The sequence below is a fragment of the Rana temporaria genome, chromosome 9 (assembly GCF_905171775.1).
Source record: "Rana temporaria chromosome 9, aRanTem1.1, whole genome shotgun sequence".
In the NCBI taxonomy this organism is placed as follows: domain Eukaryota; kingdom Metazoa; phylum Chordata; class Amphibia; order Anura; family Ranidae; genus Rana; species Rana temporaria.
The window spans coordinates 3,228,403-3,243,162 of NC_053497.1; the positions used below are offsets into that span (position 1 = coordinate 3,228,403).

Here is a 14,760-nt window from a genome sequence, read left to right on the forward strand (position 1 = left end):
TCCTGAATGAATGGAAGCAAGCAAACATTCATTGATAGGCACTGGTAGCTGCATTGATGGGCGCTGGTGAGGCTGCTTTTGATGGGCGCTGGTGAGGCTGCTTTTGATGGGCGCTGGTGAAGCTGAATTTGGGCGCTGGTGAAGGCTGCATTTGATGGGTGCTGGTGAAGGCTACATTTGATAGGCACTGGTGAAGGCTACATTTGATAGGCGCTGGTGAAGGCTACATTTGATGGGCGCTGATGAAGGCTACTTTTGATGGGCACTGGTGAAGGCTACATTTGATGGGCGCTGATGAAGGCTACTTTTGATGGGCACTGGTGAAGGCTACATTTGATGGGCGCTGATGAAGGCTACTTTTGATGGGCACTGGTGAAGGCTACATTTGATAGGCACTGGTGAAGGCTACATTTGATAGGCGCTGGTGAAGGCTACATTTGATGGGCGCTGATGAAGGCTACTTTTGATGGGCACTGGTGAACGCTACATTTGATGGGCGCTGATGAAGGCTACTTTTGATGGGCACTGGTGAAGGCTACATTTGATAGGCACTGGTGAAGGCTACATTTGATGGGCACTGGTGAAGGCTACATTTGATGGGCGCTGATGAAGGCTACTTTTGATGGGCACTGGTGAAGGCTACATTTGATGGGCGCTGGTGAAGGCTGCATTTGATGGCTGCATGGTGGGTTTCCAGATGGTGGAAACAGTGGACCATGCCTGAGTGTAGGTAGGGCCTATATTTGGTACTTTAATTGGGAGAAACCACTAGCACCCCTTGTGTAATGCACTAGTAATTGCAGAGTTGTTTCATAAACAAATACTGTAAATCGGGCTTTGGCACAGATATCTACTCTCACCGGACACTTTTTTTAGGTCCACCTTACTATTCCTGGGTTGGACCCCCTTTGGCCTTCATTCTTGGTGGAATAGATACAACAAGGTGTTGGAAACGTTCCTCAGAGATTTCTCTCCATAGTGACCTGATGACATCACACAGTTGCTGCAGATTTGTCGGCTGCACATCCATGATGCCAATCTCCCGTTCCCACCACATCCCAAAGAGTCTCTATTGGATGAGATGTGGTGAGTGTGGAGGCCATTGGAGGACAGTGACCTCATTGTCCAGTGGTGAGATGATTGGAGCTTTGTGACATGGTGCATTATCCTGCTGGAAGGAGCCATCAGAAGATGGGGACACTGTAGTCATAAAGGCATGGTCAGCAACAATACTCAGATAGGCCGTGGTGATTAAACCATGGGGGGCCCAAGGTGTGCCAAGAAAATATCACCCCCACCATTACACCACCACCACCAGCCTGAACCGGTGATACAAGGCAGGATGGATCCATGCGCCAAATTCTGACCCGACCATCAGGGTCCCCCAAGGTTCTGTTCTTTGGCCTCTCCTCCTGAATGTCACATCACTTTCTCAAACTCAACCTATCCACAACCGATCTCATGATATGTCCTCCCCCACGAGCTACTTCCCCTAATTTCTCTGGGGGGCAGTGCACCGGGAGGGGGGCTTTGTATGGGATGGGGGGCTGTGTACTGGGATGGGGGGCTGTGAACTGGATGAAGGGCTGTGTACTGGGATGGGGGACTGTGCAGTGGGGAGGGGGGCTGTGTACTGGGATGGGGGGCTGTGTACTGGGATGGGGGGCTGTGTACTGGGATGGGGGACTGTGTACTGGGATGGGGGACTGTGCACTGGGGAGGGGGGCTGTGTACTGGGATGGGGGATGTGTATTGGGATGGGGAGCTGTGTACTGGATGGGGGACTGTGTACTGGATGGAGGGCTGTGTAATGGGATGGGGGACTGTGCACTGGATATGGGTCTGTGTACTGGGGAGGGGGCTGTGTACTGGGATTGGGAGGCTATGCACTGGATGGGGGGCTATGCACTGGATGGGGGGCTGTGTACTGGGATGGAGGGCTGTGTACTGGGATGGAGGGCTGTGCACTGGATGGGGGGACTGTGCACTGAATGAGGGGCTGTGTACTGGGATGGGGGACTGTGCACTGGAGAGGAGGGCTTTGTACTGGATAGGGGGGGCTGTGTACTGTAAAGGGGGATGTGAAAACATGTTTGTGAAATTGTGGTGCGTGTTATACGTTTGTGCGTGTTATACGCCGATAAATACGGTATGTACAAAGTATTAAGACGAGTAAAAAAGCAGATTACCCTGAATAAGAGCACTCAGGGAAGAATGAACTGGCGTGTAGAAGTCGTGAAACGTGCTGATGGTGTTGTCTGTGTATCTTAAAAACCAATAAAAACCCACATCCCTTTACCTGAGATTTTTGAAGGCTTCCAACTTTTATGGGTGCCCCTGCATACTTCCACTACTGACCTTATGGGAACAAGGGATGAGGTCTCTGAATCAAATGACGTTTGAGGGTAACAGAACCCCCTTCTTCAGATGAGACCCGCTGGGTGTCCCAGACCCCCTATTTATAGAGGGTATCAGTAGATCTCATATGAAAAAGGGGTTCTGTTGCCCTGAAACCTTTTGATTCAGAGACCTCATCCCTCTCTGGGTCTGAGTCCTCTTATTTAGGGTATTCCGCTCAAGAGGAATGATGTAGGTTTTAATTGGGTATACAATATACATACAACTCCATCAACCCATTTCATGACTTTACCTGGCCACTTCATCAGGCCTGGTCCGCCTCCCTCCTTTATTAAATTTAAAAGCCTAAGGTTTTATCAGAGCTGAGGCAAGAATCCAATTCGTCAGAATAAGACAAAAGAATTTACTCACCACAGTTGATCACCTTACCTCAGCAGTGCCTCCATTCTGAAAGGATTATAAAGGTACTCTAGGATACTTGACAGACCAGCCAAGGGGTTAATACTGCAAGACCACACCCCAAAGACCCCCGGTACCGTCAGACAACTCTTAGACCCCTTTCACACTGAGGAGTTTTTCAGGTGGTTTAGCGCTAAAAATACTGCCTAAATACCGCCTGAAGAACTCCTGCCCTGCAGTCTCAATGTGAAAGCCAGCGGGCTTTCACACTGAGGCGATGCGCTGGCGGGACCTCTCCAAAAGTCCTGCCAGCAGCATCTTTGGAGCGGTGAGAGGAGCGGTGTGTTTACCGCTCCTCCACCGCTCCTTCCCATTGAAAACAATGGGACACCGTGGATTATACCACCGGCAATACGCCTCTGCAGAGTATTAACCCTTTTTGGGCCACTAGCAGGGGTTAAAATCGCACTGCTATTGGCCGCATACTGATATTGGCCGCAATTCCACAGCAAATCCAACGGTATAGTGCCGCTAAAAATAGCGGCGCTATAGCGCTACCACGACTCCCGCCCCGGTGTGAAAGGGGAACAGAGAATGCAGAGAGTATGTTCAAAAATTGCCTGACCTTTTATTGGGCAGGTATACAGTTTATATTTGGTTCAACCTTACCAATCACAATAGGGGAGGGGGGAGTGGTTAGTAAAAGGATACGCTGAATATCATTAACAATGAGATGAGTCAAACTCAAGTTTAAGATATATGAACTTATAGCCATCAAGATGGAGTCACTGTTGTTCAGTCATCAGGGGCGGACTGACAACTCATGGGGCCCCCGGGCAATAGAAGATTATGGGGCCCCCAGGCTTACAGAAGGCCACCACGCCAGGAGGCAGTAGAGGCGGGGCAGCTAAAATCTCAGAATTTTAACATCAAAAGCGTGCCGGTTTTGGACATATCAGGGACAGATGTAAAAAAAAACACAGATTTTTACATACTGTCCCTGGTTTATTGAGCCTGGCAACCCTGATGGGGCCCCCTAGAGGCATGGGGCCCTCGGGCAGTACCCGGGAGTCCCAATGGTCAGTCCGCCCCTGTCAGTCATATAACTACAAGGTGTATTTTTAGACAATTTGCTAACATAAGATGATCTTTCATTTTCTTTCTCCTAGAGTCTTACGCCGAAACAAGATACAGGAAATCAAGAACAAAGCATTGACTCAAATGCCCAAGCTGGTGGACCTGTGAGTTATTCTGTTCCCAATAACTTTATACAACTTTCCTTTGTTCACAGCCAGGATTATTTAAGGAAATACAAACACAAACACCTACAGTATCTGCCAATTTAGATCCTGATATAAGATGGTAAACTGGATGCTGTTTTCTTTTGATTCTGGATGGAGTGTGGAAGGGGTAAAGCCAGGCTTTGGTTTATAGTGTTACTCGTGTCCCCCCTGGGAGGTTCACCCTCCCGAATTGTCCTGTGATCTTTGTCACGGCTAGTAATGAGCTAAGGTTCAAGCCAAATGTGCGGGAAACTGTCACATGATGGTAGGCCACAAACCCAAATCGGCTTAGGCCGGGGAATGCCCTGCCCTGCAGCCGTAAATAACAAAGAGACAGGGATAATGGTGACATCATTGACCTAATATGGCCATGTGACGAGACCCTTTGCTCGCTATTTGGTCATTGATGTCCAAATTTAGCCAAGTGCCCATATTAGTTCAATGATGTCACCAGCATCCCTGTCTCTTTGTTATATGCGGCTGCAGGGCAGGGCATTCCCCAGCCAAAGCCGATTGGGCTGGTGGCCTACCATCATGTGACAGTGTTCCGCACGTTTGGCCTGCGAGAACAGATAAGGATGTTCAGTAGGATAAAGGTCCAAGGGTGTTCAGTAGGGTTGAGGTCAGTTCCTCCAGGACGTCAACCCTACTGAACACCTTTGGGATGATAATACATCCCAAGAGAATTCTGTAGGGTTAAGGGCAGATATTGATGTTGGATGAAAAGACCTTATACCAAAGGCCTTTCAAAAGTAGGGTTGAGGTCATGGCTCCGTGCATCATTGAACTAATATGGGCACTTGGCCAAATTTGGACGTCAGTGACAAAATATGGCCATATTAGGTCAATGATGTCACCAGCATCCCTGTCTTTGTTATATGTGGCTTCAGGACAGGGCGTTTCCTGGCCAAAGCCGATTGGGCTGGTGGCCTAGTTCCTCCACACCAAACTGGCCACGCCATGTTTTTATGGAGATGTTGGTTGAGAAGATCTAACTCATTCTAATTCATCCCAAAGGTGTTCAGTAGGTTTGAGGTCATGGAGAAACTCCAGTGCCCTGAACAGAGCCTTGACCTCAACCCTACTGAACACCTTTGGGGTGAATTGGAATGAGTTAGATCTTCTCAACCAACATCTCCATAAAGACATGGTGTGGCTAGTTTGGTGTGGAGGAACTTGAGTGTACTGCACAGAGCCCTGACCTCAACCCTACTTTTGAAAGGCCTTTGGCATGAGGTCTTTTCATCCAGCATCAATACCTGCACTTAACCCTACAGAATACTCTTGGGATGAGATATTCTCATTCCAAAGGTGTTCAGTAGGGTTGGGGTCATGGAGGAACTGACCTCAACCCTACTGAACACCCTTGGACCTTTTTCCTACTCAACACCCTTTTCTGATCCCGCAGGCCAAACGTGCGGAAAACTGTCACATGATGGTAGGCCACCAGCCCAATCGGCTTTGGCTGGGGAATGCCCTGCCCTGCAGCCACATATAACAAAGATACAGGGATGCTAGTGACATCATTGAAATAATATGGGCACTTGGCTAAATTTGGACGTCGGTGACAAAATATGGCCATATTTGGTCAATGATGTCACCAGCATTCCTTTCACTTTGTTATATGCGGCATTCCCTGGCCAAAGCCGATTGTGACAGTTTTCCGCACGTTTGGCCTGAACCTTAGCTCATTACTTGCCATGACAAGGAGCACAGGACAATTAGGGAGGGTGAACATGGTAACAGGCCACCCATTTAACTGTGCCCATGGAATTCCCCACCCCGCAGCCTTACGTGACAAAGGAGTGCTGGTGACATCATTGAATTAATATGAGCACTTGGCTAAATTTGAATGTCAATGACCAAATATGGCCATATAATATCAATGAGGTCACCAGCACTCCTTTGTCACGTGAGGCTGCGGGGTGGGGAATTCCATGGGCACAGTTGACTGGGTGGCCTGTTACCATGAGTTCGGCGGAAACCTTAGCTCATAGAAGTGATAGAAAATCCAACAGTTGTCACCAGAACAAGAGGTGATATGTTTCATATCACCTCTTGTTCTGGTGACAACTGTTGGATTTTGTTGGACATGTCTTTACAGCTGAGCTCCGGGATAAGCAAATAGTGTTTAAATACAAAAGACATGTCCAATAGGGACAACTGTTCTATCTAAGAGGAGGGATTCTCCTCACTTTGATAGATTTCCTCCAACTTCCTGTTGCCAGGACAGGAAGTGAGATTTCCTCAATGGGACACAAACAGTCAAAAAAAAATACACTGCCTTACTTTACAGCTGAGCTCCGGGATAAGCAAATAGTGTTTAAATACAAAAGACATGTCCAATTTGCACCATGTTACATGTTAGCCAAAGGTGGCATTGGCCTTTAATCTGCTTATATATTGCCTTTCCCCCTATAGATTTTCATTAACTCAAAATATTGTTTGATGGAACATCTAACTGTTTATTATGTTACCTTGTCCATAAACAGCGACCTTTCTGTTAACCAGATGGAGACTCTTCCCCCGTCACTGTTTGCCAACTTGCAAGAACTTCAACAGCTGTAAGTTTTGTACCTATGTCACCAAAAATATGTGAACCCCCTCATAATGATCGATTTCAGGTGTCCCCGATGAAGGGTCCTGTAAATACTCCATCATACAAAGACATATAGCCGAATTTATAGAGACTTACGACGGCGTATCAGTAGATACGCCATCGTAAGTCCGAATGAGCGCCGTCGTATCTTTAAGCGTATTCTCAGACTGAGATACGCTTCGTTGGGCTAGATTCAGGTAGGGGCGCGCATAGTTACGGCGGCGCAGCGTATTGTATTTATGCTACGCCGACGCAACTTACAGGAGCAAGTGCAGTATTCACAAAGCACTTGCTCCGTAAGTTGCGGCGGCGTAGCGTAAATGGGGCCGGCGTAAGCGCGCGTAATTCAAATGTGGAAGGGGGGCGTGTTTTATGTAAATATATGATGACCCGACGTGATTGACGTTTTGTACGGACGGCGCATGCGCCGTCCGTGTACATATGCCAGTGTGCATTGCTCCCAAGTATACCGCAACGACGTATTGGTTTCGACGTGGACGTAAATTACGTCCAGCCCTATTCGCGAACAACTTACGCAAACGACGTAAAAAATTCAAATTTCGAAGCGGGAACGACGTCCATACTTAACATTGGCTGTGCCTCCTAATAGCAAGAACAACCTTACGCCGAAAAAGCCTAACGTAAACGACGTAAATAAATTGCGCCGGGTGTACGTACGTTTGTGAATCTTGTGGTAACAGTTTGGGAAAGAAAATTTAGACAAGGGGTTCTCAACACCAACAAGCCATGTTTTCAAGATCTTCTTCAACTTGCACAAGTGCTTTAACTCAACATCAAAGGTTTGGTGTTTATGAGAGAACTGAGGTTGGGAACCACTGTTTAAGACCATGGTGCTCTTCCAACCTTGTGGTAACAGTTTGGTGAAGACCCTTTTCTGTTCTAGCATGACTGTGCCCCCCCTTGTGTACAAAGCCAGCTCCATAAAGACATGATTTGACCAATTTTGTATGAAGGAACTCCAGTGTCCTGTACAGAGCCCTGACCCCAACCCTACTGAACACCTTTGGGATGAATTAGAATGAGTTGGATCTTCTGAACCAACATCTCCATAAAGACATGGTGTGACCAGTTTGGTGTGGAAGAACTCGAGTGTCCTGCACAGAGCCCTGACCTCAACTCTATTTTTGAAAGGCCTTTGGTATAGGTCTTCTCATCCAGCATCAGTACCTGCCCTTAATCCTACAGAACACTCTTGGGATGAGATATTCTCATCCCAAAGATGTTCAGTAAGTTTGAGGTCATGGAGAAACTCCAAGTGTCCTGAACAATGCCCTGACCTCAACCCTACTGAATACCTTTGGGATGAATTGGAATGAGTTAGATCTTCTCAACCAACATCTCTATAAAGACATGGTGTGGCTAGTTTGGTGTGGAGGAACTCGAGTGTCCTGCATGGAGCCCTGACCTCAGCCCTACTTTTGAAAGGCCTTTGATGTAAGGTCTTCTCATCCAACACCAGTACCTGCCCTCAACCCTATTTAACACCTTTGGACCTTTATCCTACTGAACACCCTTTTCTGTTCCTGCATGACTGTGCCCCTGTGTACAAAGCCAGCTCCATAAAGACATGGTGTGGCCAGTTTGGTGTGGAGGAACTCGAGTGTCCTGCACAGAGCCATAACCTCAACCCTACTTTTGGAAAACCTTTGGTATAAGGTCTTCTCATCCAACGTCAGTACCTGCCCTTAACCCTACAGAACACTCTTGGAATTAGATATTCTCATCCAAAAGGTGTTCAGTAGGCTTGAGGTCATGGAGGAACTGACCTCAACCCCGCTGAACACCTTTGGACCTTTATCCTACTGAACACCCTTTTCTGTTCCCGCATGACTGTGCCCCTGTGTACAAAGCCAGCTCCATAAAGACATGGTGTGACCAGTTTGGTGTGGAGGAACTCGAGTGTCCTGCACGTAGCCATAACCTCAACCCTACTTTTGGAAGTCCTTTGGTATAAGGTCTTCTCATCCAACGTCAGTACCTGCCCTTAACCCTACAGAACACTCTTGGAATTAGATATTCTCATCCCAAAGCTGTTCAGTAGGGTTGAGGTCATGGAGGAACTGACCTCAACCCCACTGAACACCTTTGGACCTTTATCCTACTGAACACCCTTTTCTATTCCCGCATGACTGTGCCCCTGTGTACAAAGCCAGCTCCATAAAGACATGGTGAAACCAGTTTGATGTGGAAGAACTCGAGTGTCCTGCACGGAGCCATGACATCAACGTTACTGACCACCTTGGGGATTAACTGGATTGTGATCCAGGTCTTCTTATTCAAAATCAGCACCTGACCTTACAAATGGGCACACGTTCCCACAGACACCCCCCAAAATCTTTTTCGGAAAATCTTCCCAGAATAGTGGAGGATGTTATAGCAACCAAGGGAGGGGGGCAACTCCAAACTAATGACCATAGGTTTGGAATTGAATTTCCTGCAGGATCATATACAGTAGGTGAGATGAGTTTTGGAACTCAAGTGTCCTGCACAGATCCCTGACCTCAACCCCTCTACACTTTTGGCATGAATTGGAACCCCAATTGTGAGTGAGGTCTTCCCATCCAACATCAGCACCCAGACCTCACAAATGGACATAAACTCCCACAGACATAGTCTTGTGGAACGTCTTCCCAGACAGGTGGAGGATGTTATGGCCACAGGGTGGGAAAAATACATATTAATGGCAGTGGTTTCGGAATTGGGTGTAAAACAAGCTTGGAAACATGGATAGGATCATAGGATGCTTCCAACAGATATGAACATGAAAGCCTTTGCTCTGCACAACTAAAAGGGCCAATAAATATAAATTATGTTAGTATTTCTACAATAAATAAATGCGATAAAAAATGTTTTATAAACAGGCCCCTATGAGTGTGTATGGTTTTTATTCTCTATTCCCATAGCCTCGTATGGTAGATGTCTCCATGTCTGATAGTCTGTAGGACAGTAGTTATTGTACTTTGTGGATGTTTATATATGGTATTTTTCTTTTCTTTTTTTAGGAATATATCCTTCAATCCTTTAACTTCTATTCCACATAACCAGTTTGATATGTTGCCCAGCCTGCAATCTTTGTAAGTATCTTGCTTTTCCATGATACCGATGTCAATGTGTAAATAATATTTGATCTGTAGAATCTTCTAAAAATGAATCTGTTAAAGAAGAGGTTCTTAACAGGGGGTATCTAAACACCTTGGGGGTATGGGAATCAAATGATGGGGGTGTGGGAAACAAATGATGGGGGTATGGGAAACAAATGATGGGGGTATGGGAAACAAATGATGGGGGTATGAGAAACAAATGATGGGAACCAAATGATGGGGGTATGGGAAACAAATGATGGGGGTATGGGAAACAAATGATGGGGGTATGAAACCAAATGATGGGATATGGGAAACAAATGATGGAGGTATGAAACCAAATGATGGGGATATGGGAAACAAATGATGGGGGTATGAAACCAAATGATGGGATATGGGAAACAAATGATGGGGGTATGAAACCAAATGATGGGATATGGGAAGCAAATGATGGGGTATGAAACCAAATGATGGGGTATGGGAACCAAGTGATGGGGGCATGGGAACCAAATGATGGGGGCATGGGAACCAAATGATGGGGGCATGGGAACCAAATGATGGGAGTATGGAAACCAAATGATGGGGGTATGGGAACCAAGTTATGGGAACCAAATGATGGGGGTATGGGAACCAAATGATGGGGGTATGGGAACCAAATGATGGGGGTATAGGAACCAAGTGATGGGGGTATGGGAACCAAATTGTAGGGGTATGGGAACCAAATTGTGGGGGTATGGAAACCAAGTGATGGGGGTATGGGAACCAAGTGATGGGGGGGTATGGGAACCAAATGATGGGGGTATAAGAACCAAATGATGTGGGTATGAGAACCAAATGATGGGCGCATAAGAATTAAATGGTGCGAATATGGGAACCAAATGATGGGGTATGGGAACCAAGTGATAGGGGTATGGTAACCAAGTGATGGGGGTATGGGAACCAAATTGTAGGGGTATGGGAACCAAATTGTGGGGGTATGGGAACCAAGTAAAGCATGGGAACCAAACTATGGGGGTATGGGAACCAAACTATGGGGGTATGGGAACCAAACGATGAGGGTATGGGAACCAAATGATGGGGTATGGGAACCAAGTGATGGGAATCAAATGATGGGGGTATGGGAACCAAGTGATGGGGGTATGGAAACCAAGTGATGCATGGAAACCAAATGATGGGGGTATGGAAACCAAATGATGGGGGTATGGGAACCAAATGATGGGGTTATAATAACCAAATTATGTGGGTATGGGAACCAAATGGTGGGCGCATGAGAATTAAATGGTGCGAATATGGGAACCAAATTGTGGTGGTATGGGAACAAAGTTAAGGGGGTATGGAAATATAATGATGGGGGTATGGGAACCAAGTGGTGGGGGTACGGGAACCAAGTGATGGGGTATGGGAACCAAATTGTAGGGGTATGGGAACCAAATGATGGGGGTATGGGAACCAAATGATGGGGGCATGGGAACCAAATGATGGGGGCATGGGAACCAAATGATGGGAGTATGGAAACCAAATGATGGGGGTATGGGAACCAAGTTATGGGAACCAAATGATGGGGGTATGGGAACCAAATGATGGGAGTATGGGAACCAAATGATGGGGGTATGGGAACCAAATGATGGGGGTATGGGAACCAAATGATGGGGGTATGGGAACCAAATGATGGGAGTATGGGAACCAAATGATGGGAGTATGGGAACCAAATGATGGGAGTATGGGAACCAAATGATGGGAGTATGGGAACCAAATGATGGGGGTATGGGAACCAAATGATGGGGGTATGGGAACCAAATGATGGGGGTATGGGAACCAAATGATGGGGGTATGGGAACCAAAGGATGGGGGTATGGGAACCAAATGGTGGGGGTATGGGAACCAAATGATAGGGGTATGGGAACCAAACGATGGGAGTATGGGAACCAAGTGATGGGGGTATGGGAACCAAGTAATGGGAATTAAATGATGGGGGTATGGGAACCAAATGATGGGGGTATGGGAACCAAATGGTGGGGGTATGGGAACCAAATGATAGGGGTATGGGAACCAAACGATGGGAGTATGGGAACCAAGTGATGGGGGTATGGGAACCAAGTAATGGGAATTAAATGATGGGGGTATGGGAACCAAATGATGGGGGTATGGGAACCAAGTGATGTGGGTATAGGAACCAAGTGATGGGGGTATGGGAACCAAATTGTAGGGGTATGGGAACCAAATTGTGGGGGTATGGAAACCAAGTGATGCATGGAAACCAAATGATGGGGGTATGGGAACCAAGTGATGGGGGGGTATGGGAACCAAATGATGGGGGTATAAGAACCAAATGATGTGGGTATGAGAACCAAATGGTGGGCGCATAAGAATTAAATGGTGCGAATATGGGAACCAAATGATGGGGTATGGGAACCAAGTGATAGGGGTATGGTAACCAAGTGATGGGGGTATGGGAACCAAATTGTAGGGGTATGGGAACCAAATTGTGGGGGTATGGGAACCAAGTAAAGCATGGGAACCAAACTATGGGGGTATGGGAACCAAACTATGGGGGTATGGGAACCAAGTAAAGCATGGGAACCAAACTATGGGGGTATGGGAACCAAACTATGGGGGTATGGGAACCAAACGATGAGGGTATGGGAACCAAATGATGGGGTATGGGAACCAAGTGATGGGAATCAAATGATGGGGGTATGGGAACCAAGTGATGGGGGTATGGAAACCAAGTGATGCATGGAAACCAAATGATGGGGTTATAATAACCAAATTATGTGGGTATGGGAACCAAATGGTGGGCGCATGAGAATTAAATGGTGCGAATATGGGAACCAAATTGTGGTGGTATGGGAACAAAGTTAAGGGGGTATGGAAATATAATGATGGGGGTATGGGAACCAAGTGGTGGGGGTACGGGAACCAAGTGATGGGGTATGGGAACCAAATTGTAGGGGTATGGGAACCAAATGATGGGGGTATGGGAACCAAACGATAGGGGCATGAGAATTAAATGGTGTGAATATGGGAACCATGTGGTGGGGGTACGGAAACATAATGATGGGAGTATGGGAACCAAATGATGGGGTATGGGAATCAAATGATAGGGGGAATGGGGATCAAATGATGGGGGTATGGGAACAAAGTGATGGGGGTATGGGAACAAAATTACGGGGGGTTTAGGGACCAAGTGATGGGGATATGAGAACCAAGTGCCCTCTAGTGGCCATAATGCTGTATTTTTTTTTTTTAAATACCTCCATCAGGAATAATGGGCATTATGGTCACTGGGTGGCACTGGAGATCCTGGGATCGTTGGGGGGGGCTGTGCAAATATTTCCTACTTTTTTATAAATAACATTACCTAGACCTTCATTCCGTGTTTTGATTGCACTCAGATCTCGCCAGCCTCCGTCCAGCGTGTTCATTTTGTGATTTGCCATTTTTATATATATACTATTTATACTCTTTGCTCTGTATCTGGGGTGTCATGCGTCTCGCCGTGTAATGAATTCTGACACACGCTAATAATTTGCATGCCTTCCCCATCAGAGTTCATTAAAACCTGACATTTGTTATTATTCCTCCCGTAATAATTATCTAATTTTTTTTTCATCTCACCTAATTTACATTGGCCCAGATTCAGTAAGAATCTGCGCCTTTCTTACGCAGGCACAGGGCAGCGTTTTTGCCCTGTGCCCGCGCAAATTTTCTGCGCTGCCCGCGATTCACGGAGCAGAAGCTCCGTAAATTGCGGGGGCGCTGTGTTAACTTGCCCGGCGTGAGGGCGCCTAATGTAAATGATCCCGCCGGGGGCGGGAAACATTTAAATTAGGCGCGCTCCCGCGTAGAGCGCATGCTCCCTCGGGAAACTTTCCCGACGTGCATTGCGGCAAATGACGTCGTAAGGACGTCATTTGCTTCAAAGTGAACGTGAATGGCGTCCAGCGCCATTCACGATCCACTTACGCAAACAACGTAAAATTTGAACGTCGCGACGCGGGAACGTGGCCATCCTATAGCATTGGCTGCGCCTGCTATTAGGATGTGTAACGTTACGCGAAACCCGACGTATGCAAATTACGTAATTTGCGTACGCAGGGCCCGCGCAAGTTTGTGAATCGTGTTAGTATGCAATTTGCATACTATACACAGATGACAATGGGAGCGCCCCCTAGCGGTCTTCGCTAGAATGCAGCCTAAAATCTGCGTGGCATAAGAGCCTTATGCCGCGCAGATTTTAGGCTGCAGTCGGCATAGCGATGTTCCTGACTCAGGAGCATTCGCTACGCCGGAGCAAGTAAGCAATTGCGCCGTGTAACCTATGGTTACACGGGCGCAATTGCTTCTTGAATCTGGCCCATTATCTCTATTTAAGAAAAGATTCCATATATACTTCTCCCTTCATCATTCCTCTTCTTTCTAGAGGTGAGAGTTATGGGCCAGATTCACATAGCCCGGGCGCAACGTAACTTACACCGCCGCAAATTGCCCAAGTTAGTGCCCGATCCACAAAGCACTTACCTGGAAATTTGCAGCCGGTTTATCCTAAATCAGTCCGGCGCAAGGCAGGCCAATTCAAATGGGGAAGAGTCCCATTTAAATTAGGCGCGCTCCCGCGCCGGACGTACTGCGCATGCTCCCGAAAGCTATTTTCCCGACGTGCTTTGCGCGAAGTTACGTTGCGCCGAGGTTTTGTGAATCGCGACGGGTAAAAAAGAGTTGCGGCGGGAAAAATAAATGTTTTTTAAAAAATTTGACAGCGATGCGGGAAAGACAGGTATACTTTTACATGGTGTACTAACTTTACACTTTGTAAAAGGTGCCCTATCTTTGCGACGGCAAACTAACACTTGCGGCGACTTCACGAAGGGAAAAAGTTTCGTGGATCTCCGTAAGTGCTAATTTGCATACCCGACGCTGGTTTACGACGAGAACTCCCCCCAGCGGCGGCCGCGGTATTGCATCCTAAGATCCGACAGTGTAAAACTATTACACCTGTCGGATCTTAGGGCTATCTATG

General features: G+C 47.1%; 1 protein-coding gene across 2 annotated transcripts in view; it reads left to right on the forward strand.

Annotated features, from left to right (window-relative positions):
• LOC120913016 (relaxin receptor 1-like) overlaps nucleotides 1-14,760 on the forward strand; it is a 219,493-nt gene that overhangs the window by 172,383 nt on the left and 32,350 nt on the right. For both annotated transcript variants that reach the window (XM_040322669.1, XM_040322670.1), the window contains exons 11-13: nucleotides 3,927-3,998; nucleotides 6,533-6,604; nucleotides 9,663-9,734. In XM_040322669.1, coding sequence (XP_040178603.1) covers nucleotides 3,927-3,998; nucleotides 6,533-6,604; nucleotides 9,663-9,734 — 216 coding nt within the window. The remainder of the gene's footprint in view (nucleotides 1-3,926; nucleotides 3,999-6,532; nucleotides 6,605-9,662; nucleotides 9,735-14,760) is intronic.